We start from the raw sequence: 18586 nt of genomic DNA, 5'->3' as shown, positions 1-18586 counted from the left end.
AGAGATAACTACCTCAAGCTGTAAGGTTTACATGGGTAAGCCCCCATATGGAGAAACACTCCTCTGTGGCTATGTGGTAAGTCTAGTTTACTGATTCAATATTGGTAAACCCATTTGCCCATGGATATAAGCCACATTCATCATTTTTTTTCTTTAATAAATGTGGTATGTTGCTCATCAATTGTCTTTCTCCTTGTCTCTCTGTAAAGTGCTTTTGAATTCAGGCAAAGAAGCAGGATACTAGTTATTAGAGTCCATTTTAAACCTTAATATCAACCTACTTTATAGAATTGTGGTAAGCTTTAAATGAGCTAATACACATAAATCACCACACAGTACCTGGAACACAGTAAATAAGCACTCTACTATGATAAAAGAGTGATTCAAAAATAAGAAAAAAGGGCCAATTTTAAGGCATTGATCAATTCACTATAAAACATCTAATATGAATTCAAATGAAATCCTCTTTCTAAAATACATCAACAAAAACAAGACACCTCCATTCATTCACAGAATGTAACCGGCTATGATACTAGTTATAATATGGAATAATATACCAATTTACAGGCAGAACAAACATTCATTAAGCAGAGAACATTCTTTATAGCCTACAAAATCCTCACTAATCCATACAGAAAACGAAATACAATATGCATAAGCCAAATTGACAATACTCTAGCATGTAAAAATATTAAAATTTTAACAGTATTTTAGAATCAATTTGATGTCTAAAAATTTTCAGATGAAATGTGGAGTCAGCTTATTCTGTAAGTTCAACTGCATTATCATTATGCTGAGAATCACACTCAAAAAACCTGAAGATATATTTAATCTAATAAGAAACATAATAGAAAACTGATTCTTCAAAATGAGCCCAGGAAGCTCTCTAACAGTAGCAAGATCAACCTGAGATCTATGGACCTTCAGGAGTTTTGTGAAATCCCTGAAATGTGTAAAATGTCATGCATGTGTGCACGCATATGTGGTTCAAACCCTCTACTTTCATTACATTATCAAGGGTCACCATTCAAAAAAGGTAAAAATAGCGAAGCATCATTTTATAATTCAAGTGATCACTTCTAGTTATCCATTTATTCAATTTTTTTAGTAAAATCTTGCAGGATATTTTCAACTTGAATAATTTTAGTAAATAACAAACTTCTAAAGAATCAAAAATCTACAAAAGTTACAGAAAATCTTTTTTTTTAAATGGCTACTTACCTTTCAAATGTTCTGATATATTTTTTTTTATTAACGTGCAATGCTTTTTCTGGTGTTCTCAAGTCCATTGTATTATTTTCCTGTACTCCACTTGGTAGTTTTTCAGAAATGTTTTCAATGCAATTGGTGTTATCATTCAAACCATTAGGTAGTTCCCAAAATGAAGCTGCTGCACATGTATCAAATGCAGTGGTACTTCAGGGATTATGTTTTCCACTACCAACCTTCTTCCTCAGTGTTAAATTTCTAGAATGTAATCTTTTACTAATATGGCTTTTCTTTAAGAGGTTCTTACAGACATCTTTCCTCTTTATAGTTTTCTGCCTTTTCAGCTTTTGCTTCTCAGTGCACATACAATTCATACTTTCTCTTTTGTAATAACTTTGATCTAACAATTGGCAAACAGGCTCACTCTTTGATTTATATTGGATTTTAGTAGATCCAGTAGCAGTAACTGCATTGAGATGATCTGAATCTTTAGAATAAATTGCAAGACCAGAGTCAACTAACATATCTGCCAAAGTATTTTTCTCATGAATGATATCTACCTTCAGTTTTGTTTCAAAACTGTATTCCCTAAACTAAAAAACTAAGCCTGGTTTACTCAGGAAATCTTGAAAAAAACTTTTGGCTTCTTCATTCCAATGCTTCCCTTTAGCAGGTAAGATACCATATAAGATGCAAGGATAACTTAGCCTCAGCAAATTCAGAAGTTCCTCAGGAACAACTTTAAGATTTTTTATATCTGAATAAAGTATGTAAACAGAAAATCCATAGTCAATCAATACAAGAAGACTGATCAGAGACTTAAGAAATTTCTACCCTATTCCACTGATCTTCCAATTCATATTTGAACAAACAACTTAGAACCTGGAATTATGTGCTCTTGAGGCACTGTTTCTAAGTCTTCTGGTAGATCAGAAAGCAACATAAAGAGAGATTTCATTATGTCAAAGAAATCTTCTAACTGAACAAAGAAGTCTGATGGATCAGAAACAGCAGTGGCAATACCAGAATATTGCCCACCATTTTGGAGTTCTGACCAAGTAAATGATCTTATTGTACATGTGATACAGGAGTCTTAGATTCGACGTTGAAAATAACTTCTGAAGATCTAAATTTGTTTTCTTCAACATGAACTGTATTTAAATTTAAATATTCCAAAAGTAACAGGCCATCTATCAAAATTTCTACTTCCCAGGCAGAGTCTAAATATTTCAGAAAAAGGATGTTTATTTCCAAATGAGCAACTAAGCACACAATGGACTCAAATGGCAATGTTCCTAAAATGTTCAAACCAAATTCATTTACAAGGCACAGCTTGTCTTGGAATATTTCTGCTTTCATTAATAAACACCTTGGTATTACATAAGGGCACTATTTCATACCTACCATGATCTACTAAAAAAACAAGCACTTTCTTATCAACACACTTTTTTCCTACTTTTGATTGATATCACTTCAAAGTTTTTTTAGATTTTACCAAGCATTCTAAGCCTTTTTCAATATTTTCCATTGATAAAAAAGAGGGTTTTTTACTCCTTTAGTAATTAATACTGTTAAATCTGATAAAATCTTTTTATTTTTAGATAACTTCACATAAAATATCCCACATTTTGCAACATAAAGTATTTCAGCCTTTTCAAGTTGTCCAGGTTTTAACTCTTCAAAAGGAATATTAACCAGTTGTTGGTAGGATGGTTGAAGGATCATAGAACCTTCATACTCATTTGATGGTCCTTCCTTCCTTTCTTTATCAATAGGGCTCACCTTTTGAGAGACAACCTTAGGGATTTGCAATACTGTTTTCTGTAGTTTTGAACATGCTGTCCATTTCAGGAGTTCATTAATGACACATTTTCATCACAAATTATATTTACTTCCCATTTCTGTTCATGCTTTTTCAAAAACTCACAAGAAACTGTTTTATTACTCTTGAATCAAAATAATCCACAGTTTTGCTGTACCATATTTCATCAGGCTCATTCTACTTTACTCCACTAAGGAAAGAATGAACTCCTAGCTGAGGAATAGTTAAGAATTCCTTCTTAATTTCATAAATTTTTGATGTGTTTACTACTCCAATGTTACCATAGTCAATAAATTCCACTTCAAAAGAATTTCCTAGTAAAATTTTCTTAAAATGGCATTGTCACCAGAGTATTCTGCAACTACAAGATCTCCCACCACAGGTTTGACTGATTTTCTCTCTTTCACTGTATTGGCTCTTCTTGCATTTAGAGCATCCGCTAGGCTCATGATTACATTTTCAGTCTTGGCAAGCTGAATATGGAAACTTGCTGGATTACTTATATTAGAAACATATTCTTTAACTTTGGCATTCAAGTAAATTTTGGGTTGAGGAAGGTCTTTAATCTGTGGTCTAGCATGATATTATATGTGTTTTGTGAGGCTGCCTGATTTAATTCTCTGATAAAAGACTGTGATACAACCCTTACTGATTTCTGGTCCACATCACTTTCATCAAGAATATGTGCAGACCCAGGGGCAATTTTTACACCTTTATTTTTAAATCCATCATTCAAAGACTTCTTCACCTTGTTTTTTGACACAAGTTCAACTTTATAACAAACTGATGGTTTCAAACGCCTGCCATATATACTTTTGGGATTCATTAACTGATCTATTTTGCTTTCAGAATATGTTATTAGACTAGTTTTACTTATTGTACTATGGTGATAATTGTTTTCTATTTTGCCTTTCAAGGAAACAGCAAGTTTCTCATTTGTTTTAGGACGCTTTTCCACACATTGTGCTTGGCCACAATGTTTTTCTCCATAAGCATGAATCAACATTTTAATTTTCTGATTTATATGTTGATATCCATCATATAAGTCTACACCAAGCTGGCCATCTGGCTCCTTGGACAATATTATTGCCCTTAATGGTTTTCCCAAAAAATTATCTTCAAACCAGCTATTGATTTCTGCTGGAATATCTACATCTCTAAGATCTGACAAAAAACATTTAATAGCTTGCATAGGTGTAAACAGCAACTCTGATAACTCATCTGAAACATCCCTCAACATACTTTCTTCTACTAATTGCTTATTTCCAAAGTCCACAAAATATACCAGGAAGTCAGATAATGAACCTGTCGGCATCGCTAAAGCTCTATAAGGTAGACCATCCTCTACATACTTAGATATACACAATCTCATTTTACTAAAATCAGATTTGTGGCACTGACTGAGGTTACTAATCTCTGTGATTTTTGTTTCTGTCATCTCTAGGTCTTTATTATTTCTACTAAGTTGGCAATAAAACTTTTTGGGACTATATATGTGAGATATATATATTTCTTCCTCACTTCCAATTTTTATATTGAAGGAAGAATAACTGTAAAGACTAACTGAAGATGGAAATGGCTTTGATACTGTACTATACTGTGCAGAGCCATGATTAAGAAATTCTCTTGCACTAGCAAATGGAGATTGTAAATCCACCAAATTACATAAACAGTTTGGATATATAAGAACTAAGGCATAGATGACACAAGTCAATAACCCTCTAAATGAAGAAATAAAATTCCCAAGGTCTCTGCATGCTTCTCTCGTCCAATTGAATACTTTACAACTAATGGGTTCAACTAAATGGTTAAGACTGCATCTGAAGGCCTGACCTTCTAAAACAAGGAAACATGGTTTAAAAGCAGAAAAATCTTTAATTAAAACTCTTTCCTGGTAACCATAATCAACAAGTACCACATCAAATTCTTTTTTTTTTTTTTTGCGGTATGCGGGCCTCTCACTGTTGTGGCCTCTCCCGTTGCGGAGCACAGGCTCCGGATGCGCAGGCTCAGCGGCCATGGCTCACGGGCCCAGCAACTCCGCGGCACATGGGATCTTCCCAGACCGGGGCACGAACCCGTGTCCCCTGCATCGGCAGGCAGACTCCCAACCACTGCGCCACCCGGGAAGCTCCCAACATCAAATTCCTTTTTTGATACTTGAGTCAAAATAGCAGCCCTATACCACTTCCCATCTTTAGAATACTTAGCAACACAAGCAATCTGCCCAATCTGATAAAGATCAGAATGAACACTATAATAATCCTGAAGTTGTTCCAATAATTCAGTAATTTTAAGTCTTCTAACTTACATTGCAGCTGGCATGAGAAGTCACCTGGGCCATAATAGTAAGAACACTTAACTTCAAGGACTGTTCCTGGTTTAAATACATATTCTTTATAAGGCCATGGTGACTCACGTCTCACAGACAAGGTGAAAGGGTTTTTTAAATCTAGGAAGTTAACAGCTGGGGACTTTAACAAAGAAAAGTTACTTCCTTTTAGCTTATCTGAACGGTACTTTTCAGGTTTAGGTCCTTCAAGGGCAGATATAACTTTCTTAATATTTACTTTGTTTTTAGATTTTAAATTTAACACTGAATATTCACTTACAGATTTTGTACAACATTCTGGTTCTACTTCCCAATATTCTGCATATCCAGCTTGTAACATAAGAGAGACAACATCAATATTTTCTGAGGCTTCAATATTCTGAATATTTACAGTATACTTCTTTGAAGCAAAATTGCTTTGTTCAAGACAATTTTTTAAAAATAATCAACTGCTACCTTCATCCATAAATCTTCAACGGGAAATATATATGCAAGTGAACAACACATGGCTAAGGCAGGCAACTCACAAAACTCTGGAAGCAAAATTTTTACATCAAAAAATGGTATGGAATCAGTATTTCCGTAATCCAAGAAATAAACATTAATTTTATAACCATTAATTTCAGTAATGACAGCTCTATAAAAACGTCTGTCCTTGCTGTATCTAGCACAACAAAATAATCCAGGTTCTGGAATTCTTAGAATCAGTTCATCATTTTCACACAAATCATAAAATTTGTTTATATTTTTCATTATATCTTGAAATTCATTTTGATGTTCATTAGTACATATCCAGAAATTTGATGGGTTTAATACATATGCTACAAAAGCTATGTAGATAGCTTCTATCTCCAGTTCTACAGTTTTAATAGGAAAATCTACTTTCAAAGTGTCTTTTTTATTTAGAGAATCTATTGATCATTCAGTATTTGCAATAAAACTCTCAACTGCAAAGCCGTTTACATCTGAGGCACTAGTCTCCCTCAACATATTTGAGATTTTTGAATCAGACACTGGACAAAGTACTTGGATGCCTACGGTCTTTAGCAGACACTTAGAAGTAATTGTAGACTCTTGAGTTTGTAATGTTACATAATACAAATGCTCATCCTTACTGAACCAATCAAGGTGTGCATATACTATTTGTCCTAACAAGGCTTATTTAAATACACTTAGCTGAAATTTTCTTGCATCTCTGGACTGTGTAAATATGTCAGAGAACACGGAAATGAAAATAATGGTACTAAAATAAAATCCTGTTTAAGTTTCTTTACGTGAATTGAGGGTATAGCCTCACTACTGCCATAATCCATAAACCAAATTTTCACTTGATTATTGGGCAAGAAGAATTGCTGAAGAATTGGGCAAGAAGAATTGCTAAAGAATTCCTCTATGCCACTGTCCATTTCTCCTTTTGGCAACACAAAGTACTCCAAAATTATCACATGTGGGACTACCTTCTTGACTGATAATATCATAATGCAAAGTCAAACACACTGTCAAGTTTTCTAACTCGGGAATCCATTTAATTAGTTGGCAATAAAATTTACTTGGGCTCACGGCAGATGATACTTTTACACTTTCAATGCTGCCTACTGACAAACATGGTTGCAAATTATCCAGAACACGTTGAATATCAAGTAAGTATAAGTATTATTACTTAATGATAATTCAGGTCTTTTATGTTGTAATGAATCTGGCATTTGTTTGGGGAATTCTTTTACCATTTCCACAATAAGACAAAATGAATCTCCATCAGTAAGTCTCCCTAATTGTAATTCAAGAACCTGGGATATAATTTTTGGCACTTCAAGAAGAATCATCTGAAGAGGCAAAATAGCTCGTACACAACCTTTCACTTGTAGTCCTACCAATGACTTGAAGTAATTCAAAGCCTTAGGAGACCATTTTCCCCCAGTTGGTAATATGTTGGCAAAAATGCCAAACATTTCCCATGGTGGTAGATCAAATAAGTTGCCACAGGCTGAAGCAACCTGCGTACTGTCAACTCTCAGTTCTTCTCCGCGATCTATGAGGAGCACAGTATACAGATCATTTTTCTTTTCCACAACTCTTCCTCTCTGCCATTCTCCTGATATTCTTTCTTCTACCAAACAAAATGCATCAATGTCCACATTATTTTTTACTTTTGGAATATCCTGTATTTCCCTCTGTAATATGTGGTAGTCAAACTCACATTCACTATTATTTCTGCCTTGAAATTTCACCAGAACGTCCTTGGGAAAACATTCTATATGTGATATTGTCAGATCCACATCTAAAAATGTTGGTAACAGAGATGTAGAATCCACTTTCTAAAAAGCAAATAATAAGTACCTATTAGCTTCTGGACAGACAGCTGTCAAAATTAAATGAAATTAGCCTTATATGTATATAAACACAAATCTTAAAAATAATTCTTTGCCTGCATTTACCAAACTGAACATGTTGGTAAAAGTTATATACACTGGACAAGATGAAGAGAAACAAAATGCATTTAACTGTTCACTGCCTTCCACACTTTCAAAAAATTCCATTGAAACAACCAAAAGAACATAAAAAATAGGGAGAATATATATAATCACTGGAAAACAGAAAAAAAGCAATATTTTTCAGAGACTAACAAATTTCTACTAGATAATGGACTGATATGGTATAATAAAAGGAAGCCAAATAAAAACTACTGGAAAAACTCCTCCCCTCCTGTAAGAAAACTACTTTCCCTCATTCAGACCTCTTCCAACAACCCCTAATTCAAGGGGGTGAGTGTTAGAAGCAAGGTTGGATGGTGAACCAACAGGGGGCACACTGTTCACACTCCCCACTCTGTGTCAATTAGCAATATTTGGGACCCTATCAGCATCATTATACAACTCCAGGATTCTTCTCTGAGGGCAACTGGCTGAGTCCCGGACACCAGTAAGGAAAGACAGGCATGGAAAGACCCTGAGGCAGGTTAAGTACATCCAGGCCTTGTCACTGACATGGGTACCCACAAAAAGTATGGAGGGAGGGGGAGAGGAAAAGAAATCTTTAGCACAGAGGCAAAGCTCTCTACTATAACTATGGCTCCAGCTAATTTTCTCTAGATTGCTGGGATCCTAAAAACTGTAATGCAAATATTCAAGAAGTATAAAATAGTCCCCAAATTCAGGTAAGAACCAACACAGTCCAACTCCCTCTAGACTCTGAGTTAATAGTTGACAATTTCTTTCTGTGAGGATGAGAGAGAGAAAGTACTAGAGCTAAACAAATGAGGGAACCACTTAAAAGAAACCAAGGAAATGCTCCCCTCGGGAATAAATGTATTGAAGGAAACAGCAAAAAAAATTGTTTTTCAAAAGTCTGATTCCTGTTTTTAAAAAGCCCAAAAGAGAATAATGCATTTTTATATGACTAAGTAGTCATTAAGATGCAACAACCGAAATTAGGAAAAACTACACACACGTAAGATTCAAAACTGCAAAGGGGAAAGCCAACACAAAATAAAAATAAATAGACTACAAGAATATTTTGAGAGAATACCCAAAAACTCAGAAGAAAAGGATAAAAAGATGGAAGAGAAGCATGAAGGACAGGAATATAAAAACTTATCAAAGTATAAATGTTGTTATCTCAGAGATAAAATAACAGAAGCCATTTCTAAGACTTAAGACCCAAGTCCACAAAGTGAAACAGGCCACTGGAAAGCTAGAGAAAAAGGTACGACTTAGGGTTTTCTGGGTACTGAGTATCGTTTTTATTTCCTCCTAGATAATTAATTTGGTGTGATAATCAGCATGGTTTGATCTATACAGATTCCAGACAATACTCACTTGACCCTGGAGTCCTTAAGAATAAAAATCAATGAGTGATATACACTAAAGATTCATATCAGAATAAGCCGCCATTATTTAAAGTCACAGGTCTCTACTCAATTCCCAGACTTTAGTCAGTTTATAGACCTATAATACCTTACATGAAGGGAAGACCAAGTACTGTTAAGAAAGGATCCTGTGCTTGAATGTACTTGAATATACCAAGAACATTCTTCCTGGCATTTACCCAAAGGGTCTTGTGACTATTCACCTGAGTAAACAGGAAAAAGAAAAAAATACATAAGTCTTTCAGGAACAATACACTCTTTAGGTATAAAAAGCAAATGTTGCCAAAAGGACTCCTTTATTAAATGAATAGGGTATTGACCAAATAAGCCAAAGAAAGCCCAAAGGAATACGCGTGGTCAGGATACTCAAACCACCAGAAGCCTGCTCCTCCACACTGCTATCCCCCCCTCAAACAGTATAAATGGCCTCATGGGGAGTTTCACAGAGGGAGGCGGTAAAAAAATCTGAGCCTGATTTGCGCATGCTCTGGAAATCTGGAAGTTAGTGGCATTAACTTCCAGAAACAGACTGCTGAAGCACTGCATTCCAGGAAATATTCACAGGTGACAGGACTACCAATACATCTATTTTGCCTGAAAAAGAAACTGCTTAAGAACTTATGCATATTAGTAGGCAATAATTAATAATTTCTGCAGGATGATTAGTAATTCTGAAGGAGCAAGACTGGAGGATTTGTTAACAAAACAAGTCTAAAGAAGAGGCATGTGGATTAGCCTCTCAGAATTGGCACATGAAGAAAATCTGTAGGTCTCATGTGATGCACACCAAAGGGCTCACTATGGAAAAGATTCTTAATCAGGTAGACAGAATAACCTATTCTGTGAATGTCAATCAGCTTTCTTCACCTGCCTCTCCAACGCTTGCTCAATAGAATTATGAAGAAGGTTCCCTGGGTCATGGATAAAGCTCCTCCCCTTGTGTATCTGAAGATCAAACTATAACAACTCAGAGAAAATTAGGGGAAAAAAATAAACAGGAAATTTAAAACCAAACCAATTATTTTATACAAGGGACAATTATTTAAAAATATAACTTAAATAAAGACGTTCTAGAGCCAAACTCTATTCAATATTATACTCCTTAAAATATTAACATATTCACAGAAAGTACTTACTCTGTGTACACAAGAGTAGGACATCAGAAAACTTGAGTTTTACTTAAGACTCAATTAATAGTATGAAATGTGGGGAACTGTTTTTGCTTAGAATCAGATTCTAAATCTGTAAAATGAGAGGGTTGAATTAATTTAGGATTTTTCTAACCTTTTTATTTTTTTTTGCAATAGGAGAAATCCTTCTTAACCTAACCTAAGGTGCAAAAAGTTAACAGAAAACATAAAACATCTATAAATTAGATTCACAAGTGGTGTTCTAATAATTTCATAAATTTATACAATTTAATTACAAAGCCAGTAAATAGAATAATGAAACCATTCTGATGAACACAGTCCTATAGCAGCTCCATCATATAATCTGCCTTAATATTGTGTTAGATAACAGTATTGGGGAAAAAATCAGGCTCAGACATATATAATAGTTCTACAATTATACATGATCAGATACAGATAAGTTCAAATATAGTAGAGCCACAACTTAACAAATTAATCTGATGGCACTAACTAGTGCTCATCGCTGCTTTTAAGTTTAGTATATATTTAAATGTTTTATTTCTTCTTAAAAAAGCATACTATTTTTAAAAGTTAAATTCAAAATTCACAAACTCATGAATTAAATTTACGTCAAAAATCCACAGCATCACAGTTCCCCTAAGGTTTGCAAAAATACAATCTATAAACACTATTAAAATTGATATGGAAAGCCCTTCCTATACTAAAATTCCCTGATTCTATAGAATACATATTATAGATGATGTCACTCTTACTGTTTTGGGATTTGTTTTCTATGAATTCACATCTAATAAGTCTAGACCAGTGCGGGGGGGGTGTCCAAGAGAAATATAGTTGAGCCATATAAATAATTTAAAATTTTAAATTTGTAAATTTTCTAAAAGGAATTTGGATATCTTTCCTTATATTAAGAGCTCCTTATAATGCTTTACATTTTTTAAAAAGTTTCCAGTACATTAGTTTAACTGATCTTTTCAATAAGATTTTCATTTTTCAGATCAAAAAAGTGAAGACAAAGGAAATTTAGGAGTCTGAACTTATGTTTTCTGATTCAGTCCAGTTCTCCATGTACATTACTCCCACTGTTTCACACTGCTCTTTCAACTAACCCATGTAACCATGGACAAGAAATAAAAGGTGAAAGATTGAAATCCAAAACCAAAAATACAAACAAAAACAGGTAAAGCACCCTTATGGGAAAGAATGAGCTTATTCTTCCTTTTTCAAAATTTAAGATAATTCTGGTCAAACTCTGACTAGTATTGTGGCAAGGTTACCATGTTCCAAAAGAGTGGCTCAAGTTAAGCATCTGTGCCGTGGTTTTCCTCCTCCTATCTCCTCCATACATTCTAAATGGTTTCTAGATTCAGGTCTTTGATATTCTATCCTGAATATCAATATTCAGGATATTGATGCAGGAGAAATAAAACAGCATAGAGAACTTTTCAAATTATGTATTTCAAAATCAGGGCTTCAATTTTTTTAAAAAAACATTCTTTATTGAAGTAGTTCCTTAACCAGGGACAATATTGTCCCACAGGGAATATTTGACAATGTCTGGAGATATATTCCCTTGTCATAACTGGGCCTGGGTCAGGGCAGGCGTTCCCACAGGCATATAGTAGGTATATGCCAGAGATGTTGCTAAATATCCTACAATGCACAGAAGAACCTCCCACAAAAAAACAATTATCCACACCAAAGTGACAATATTGCAGAGGTTGAGAAAATGTTTAACCAAAAGCAAAAACAAATCCCAAACAGATAAAGAACTAATTTTTTAAAACCATCTAAGAGAATTAGTAGAAAATAATCTAATCTTACATTAAAGCTTTCTTCAAGAGATAAAACCTAGAGGCTACAAAAAAAATTAAAATTTTAGAAAATCACAGACAAAAAAATGAAGGTATAACAAAGTTGACATCAATTAAAAGTCAATATAATCTACCACATAAAAAAGATTTGCTCAGGCCAAATATCTTCAATCACCCTTGACTCCACTTCTTTGCATCCCACACACAATCCATCAGGAAATCCTATTAGGTTCATCTTCACAGCACAGAAAAATTCTGACACTTTCTTCCATCTCTGCTGCTACAACCCTGGCCCAAACTACCTTCCTGTCATCTGTAATACTGCATTCCTAACTTGTCTTCCTGCTTCTATCCTTAACTCTACCCTACCCCCATTCATGACTATTCTCAACACTGTAACCAGAATGATCTTTTTTTAAAATATAAGACCACAACATGCACTACTGGGCTCAAGAAATTCAGTAGCTCCTAAAAACTAAAACCACAATGGCTTATGAAGTCCTCTCCTTATGAGATCTAACGGCTATCACCACCACCAGGACCTCCCACGTTTTCTCTTACCTTATTGCTATCACACTCATCACACTGCAGCTACAGTATCTTGCCAATCCTTGAACTTCTTGCCTCTGGGTTCTGAGCCTCTTGTTCCCAAAGCACAGCTTGCTCCCTCACCTCCTTCAAGTTTTTGGTCAGAAATGTTTCCTTCCCGGTGAAGCATTCCCTGACCACTATTTAAAACAGCAAGCTTCCTCTAATTTAGTTGTCTCTAGCCACCCCCCAACTCCTCTTTCTCTAGCACCAAAAAAAGTTCCATTAAACGAGTGGTTCTCAAATATTTGGCCTCAGGACCCTTTTATACACCTAAAAGTTAACGAGGACCCTGTTATGGACTGAGGTTGTGTGTCCTCTCTCCCCAAATTCATATGTTGAAACTCTATCTCCCAATGTGAGGGGATAAGATGATGTTATGAGGATTGAGCCTTCGTGAATGTAATCAGTGTTCTTCACTAATTAGTGATTAATGATAAGAATCACAAGAGCTTGCTTCTCTCTGCTCTCTGCTGTGTGAGCATACAATGAAAACACAGCCATCTATAAACTAGGAAGCAGGCTCTCACCAGACATCAGATCTGCTAGCTCCTTGATGTTGGACTTCCCAGCCTGCAGAACTGTGAGAAATAGGTTTCTCTTGTTCATAGGCCATTCAGTTTAAGGTATTTTGTTACAGCAACCCCAGCTAGGACATAACCCAAAGAGCATTTATCTGGCTTCTGTCAACATTCACCACATTAGAAATAACAGAAAATTTTAAAATATTTAGGAACTTGGGCTTCCCTGGTGGCGCAGTGTTTGAGCATCTGCCTGCTAGTGCAGGGGACACGGGTTTGAGCCCTGGTCTGGGAGGATCCCACCTGCCGCGGAGCAACTAGGCCCGTGAGCCACAACTACTGAGCCTGCGCGTTTGGAGCCTGTGCTCCACAACAAGAGAGGTCACGGCAGTGGGAGGCCCGCGCACCGCGATGAAGAGTGGCCCCCGCTTGCCACAACTAGAGAAAGCCCTTGCACAGAAACGAAGATCCAACACAGCCAAAAATAAAAATAAATAAATTAAAAGAAGGCTCAACATTTTAAAAATAAATAAATAAAATATTTAGGAACTCACTTTCAAATAACAATAAACCCATTAAATGTTAATATTTTCATGAAATATTTTTTTCAGAACCAAAAAAATTTAACGAGTAATATGGCTTTACAATTTTTGAAAATCTCAATGTCTGCTTAATAGAAAGTAGCTGTATTCTCACAGCTGCTTCTGCATTCAGTATGTTGCAATAGGTTGCTCTGGGTAAAGTATGTGAATAAAAGCTGGCCACACACAGATAATGTATTGGGTTGGCCAAAAAGTTTGTTCAGGTTTTCATCTTACAGGAAAACCCAAACAAACTTTTTGGCCAACTCAAAGAAGGGAGGAACGCTTTAACAGCTTTTTTATTATAACTGAGGATAGTCTTTTTTTGATTTTCACAAAAACTCTATAAGTGGTCATTTCTTAAAAATTATTTACAACATGAAATATTAAACCATATAAATAAACTTTTTGTACTGTTACCTTAAACTCCCTTAGTCTATCATGCATTTTGAATGGAATTTTTAAACATGAATGATTTTAAAAGATATTACATTGATTCATTTGAAAATACTGGTTCAGTTATACAGAACTTCCATATACTGACATAGCACATTACCCAACATCTTAAATCAAATTAATATCACCACCAACCTCATTAAAAAACTCAAATACTGGGAAGTCGTCAAAGCTTGCCGTGACAGGCACAAGTTTTCCACCTTTCCAATTAGGGCTTTAAAGCCTGAATTTTATCATTGACAAACACCATCAGCTGTTTCCTTAAAGTGTCAAGCTCACTTTACTCATTTTCAAGAAAATGCCTGCAAAATATCCAAATCTGAATGACCAGTTTGTTCCTGAAGTAAAAATGGAACCATACGACTGTACGCCACACAATGGAAACTAATCAGCAATAAAAAGGAACAAAGCATCGATACACACCACAACACAGATGGATCTCAAAAGTAATTATTCTGAGTGAAAGAAAGCTAAGGGAATATACACTGTATTCCATTTACGTAAAATTTCTAGAAAATGCAAACTAATCTATAGTGAGGGGGCAGAAGAAACTCTTGGGGGTGATGGATATATTTATTATCTCGATTATAGTAGTTTCAGGGGCATATACATTTGTCATATGTCAAATTGTACACTTCACGTACAGTTTGTTGTACCTCACTTATACTTCAGTAAAGCTGAACACAACCTAAAGTTTATTAATGATGGAAGAGTAAAATAAATTTTACTCACACACACAACCTAAAGTTTATTAATGGTGGAAGAGTAAAATAAATTACGGAGCATCTCATTCTTTGGGTTACTACTGAAAAGCGCTAAATTACATCTATTTTTATTGGCTCTGATGAACAGGTCTTAGGAATCCTGTTAAGTTGCGGGGGGTGGGGCCTGAGTAAGGTTCAGAAAATAAAAATTATATCCTACATATGTACAGGAATATGTGTCTCTCTGCAAACAGATGAAGGGATGAAGGATAAATCACGAGTTGGAATTGGCAAAACGGGAGGGGGGGATGAACTTCACCTTCTGTTTAGCTGCTATACTGCAAAGGGCTGGCACGTTTTTCCCTAAATTCTAAAAGGTAGAAAGTTATTCTTGAATTGTATTAAAGTATTACATCAATCAAGTGACTCAGCAAAACTCAGTTTCTTCTGAAGAGCACCTCCACACTCTGACTTGATGCCTTTTGACCTCCACAGTAACAGCCCCCGGGCAACACTATCAGCCATCACTGAGCCGACCCTGGGGGATACACCCTCTCTGAAAATGGCATTTTTCATGTCAACGATACCCGGCACCCACAGGGAGCCGACTAACAAACGCCGATATGAGGCAGGGAGGTCGCGGAGCTGACAGGATCCTACAACAGACCGAGGGCTGAGGGCCGGCCCCGCTCCTGAGGCCAAAGCCACGACGGCTCAAGGAACAAAGGGGTAGAGGGGCTGCAGACCGGACACCATAGAAAACAATACTGCCTACAGCAGGCTGACCATTAAAAAGTAAAGCACGGACTTACAGAGAGCGGCCAGCGCCGGTCACGCAGTTCTGTGCGCAGGTCACGCAGTTCTGTCCGCAGCACCCGGGAGACAGCCACAGCCCAAGATGGCGGCACATTTAAAGCGTGTTCTCGGCCCTCGTTCGCCGCGGGGCGCATGCGCAGGGCGTGAAGGCCGCGGGCACAGCGGGAGGCTCGCAGCTGCGCCTAGTTCCTCCAGCCCGAAGACAATAGCTGCCCGGGTCCCGGGCAGGGCGGTTCCCAATCTGAGCTTCTAGCTCCAGGTGAGCATCGTCACAGCCTTGTCTCTCAGGGCCCGGCTAAGTCCTGGGTTAGAGCCTTGTGGAAGGTCTTTGGGCTGGGGGGGGGGGGGGGTAAAGGGTGTAGATTGTCGCGTGGATGTGGCACGGGGCGGGGCGGTCACCCCACTTCTCTGGTTGTGCGAAGACTGCAGAGCACGCAGACCTCCGCGGTGGCTGCGCAAGAAAGAAGCCCAGGAGCCCCCAGTGAATTTACGGACTGGTGAAAGTAACGGCCATTTATTGAGCACCTGTGAATCAGGTATTTATGTATGTTACTGCGTTTAGTTCTATTTCTCTATTTTGTAGAAACTGGAATTGGATCTATGAAATAGATAGTAGTCATTTATGATGTTAACTTCCTGATCTCAAAGGGTGTTTGGGGATTATGTATGAAAAAGCCCTTGCTTGTAGAAAATAGATACTGAAGTACTGGGAGTGATTGGGTATGATGTCAGCAGTTTACTTTCAAATTTGGGGTGTTTGCGGGGGAGGGGTATGTTCTTTCTACTCTTGTATCTTTCCTGTATGTTTGAAGTTATTTCAAAAGAAAAAGAAAAATTAATTTAAAAAAATTACACTAACCTAAAAAGAGCTGTGTGCCACAGTCACTGTTTTTCTGTATTAGGTAGAAATTTATATTACAAGTTAATTCACAGTTCCTTGAAAAAAAGAACAGCCACGAAGTCATCTAGGTGTGGGTGTTTTGGGGAAGACAGAAATCTGTGACTCCCATATAAATTCTTTCATGCCCACAGGTCTAGTGACGTTTTCTATTCCTCGAATGAATTTTGTCATCTTTTTTTCTCTATAAGTGTATCCATTTCCCCTAGGTTTTCAACTTTATTAATGTATGGTTTTAATAATACAAGCATATTATTTTAAAGTCTGTGCCTGACCATTTCCTCCTTTATTCTGTACTTTGTTCATTTATGTCTTCTCAGTTTTTTCTTGACAAATCTTATTAATTTTTTCGATTGGTTTTTCTTGTTCTAATTGTTGTTCTCTTTTGTATTTCTTTCCTTATTTGTATTCTTTCCTTTTTAAAAACATATTTTAGTTTATCCTACTAATTTTCAACTTCTTCTGTTGAGTGTTGACTGTCTTTATTTTTAACTTCTCCTTTCCTAAAAAGTGCAAGCTATTAATCTTCCTGTACTGCTTTAGATGTATCCTTTAGGTTTTTGTGGCATACTTTCATTATCATTCAGCTTTAAATTTTTCTAATTCCTATTGAGAGTTCTTTTGTAGTCTATGGGTCAAAGACAGTTTTTCTTAATTTCCAGATATGTGGAAGCTTTTTGATATTCATCTATAACTTACTTGCATTAATTAACCACATTATGGTCAGAGAACTTGGTCTGTATAATATCAATCACTTAAAATGTCTTCAGATTTCCTTCATACCCTAGTATCTGATCATGTTGTAAACATTAGATCAAGTAGTTAATTGTGTTCAAGTGTTCTATATCCTTACTGATGTTTTTGTCAGCTCTATCAGGTAAAGAAAGTGATTTCTGTCAGCTTCTGTTAAGGCTACCAATTTTCCCTTTCTATATTTAGAATCCATGTTTATAAAGCATGTAAAGGTTTAAAATTTCTTCCTGGTGATTTTCTCATTTTAACAATTTGTAATCACCTTTTTCAAGTCCAGAAAATTTTTGTCTTGAAGTCTGTTTTTCCTGATATTGATTTAACCATGCCAACTTTCATTTAGTTGGTATTTGCCTTGGCTTATCTTTCTCTATGTTTCGCCTAGGAACCTCTGTGTCCTTATGTTTTAAGTGTGTTTCTTGTAAACAACATGTAGGTCAGGGTTTGCTTGCTTTTTGTGTGTTTATTTGATGTTTATTTATGCAGCATTAGAAGCATTTTTTTTGGTTCATTGACATTGATTGTGCTTTCTGGTATTTTGTGCTTCATTTCTACTACTTTAAGCTTTTGTTGCGTTTTCTAGGTTTCTCCATTGATGCTTTCTTTGAAGTTGAATTTTTACTGAACGTGTCCTTCCCTGCCTCACCCCCACTCCCACGTGCCATTTTCTTCTCTACTACGTGGGAAGTTACTCACTCTGGTACTATCTTTTGGTGGTCACCCTACAATTTATAACACATTTAATTGAACAAATTCTGAAGTTAATAAATATCTTTACCCTCCTCATGAACAATATAAGGACCTTGGGACATTTTAACTTCAATTATCACCTTACCCTTTCTAACTTATATGATTTTTCCGGAGATCTGCTGGGAGGAGTTTCTGTGAACATCTGATACACCATCTGCTCCCTGTACTTAATTTACTCCTACTCACCCTTCATTTCTCAGCTTAAATGACACCTCCTCTGAGAAGACTTTCCTAGGCTCTGGGTGAGCAGTCATCAAACTGGATTACCATATACTTAGAAATGCCCAAAGATTTCCCAAGGGGGCACAGGCATAATAGCTATAAAGGAGTTA

The 18586-nt window shown here is 36.2% G+C and overlaps 1 protein-coding gene across 1 annotated transcript; it reads right to left on the bottom strand.

Annotated features, from left to right (window-relative positions):
* Nucleotides 1–2028: 2028 nt before the first annotated feature.
* On the bottom strand, nt 2029–15990 carry TDRD15 (tudor domain containing 15; the record flags this gene model as incomplete). The annotated part of the gene is given in 6 exon segments (XM_082672192.1): nt 2029–2085; nt 2087–2295; nt 2298–2493; nt 2495–2524; nt 2528–2578; nt 15853–15990. Coding segments are annotated over 6 exon segments (681 nt in total).
* Between the last annotated feature and the right edge of the window lie 2596 nt (nt 15991–18586).

The sequence above is a fragment of the Grampus griseus genome, assembly GCF_964374135.1.
Source record: "Grampus griseus genome assembly, chromosome: 15".
Classification (NCBI taxonomy): domain Eukaryota; kingdom Metazoa; phylum Chordata; class Mammalia; order Artiodactyla; family Delphinidae; genus Grampus; species Grampus griseus.
The sequence above is the reverse complement of the archived record's forward strand: the minus strand, read 5'-3'. Positions and strand labels throughout refer to the sequence as shown.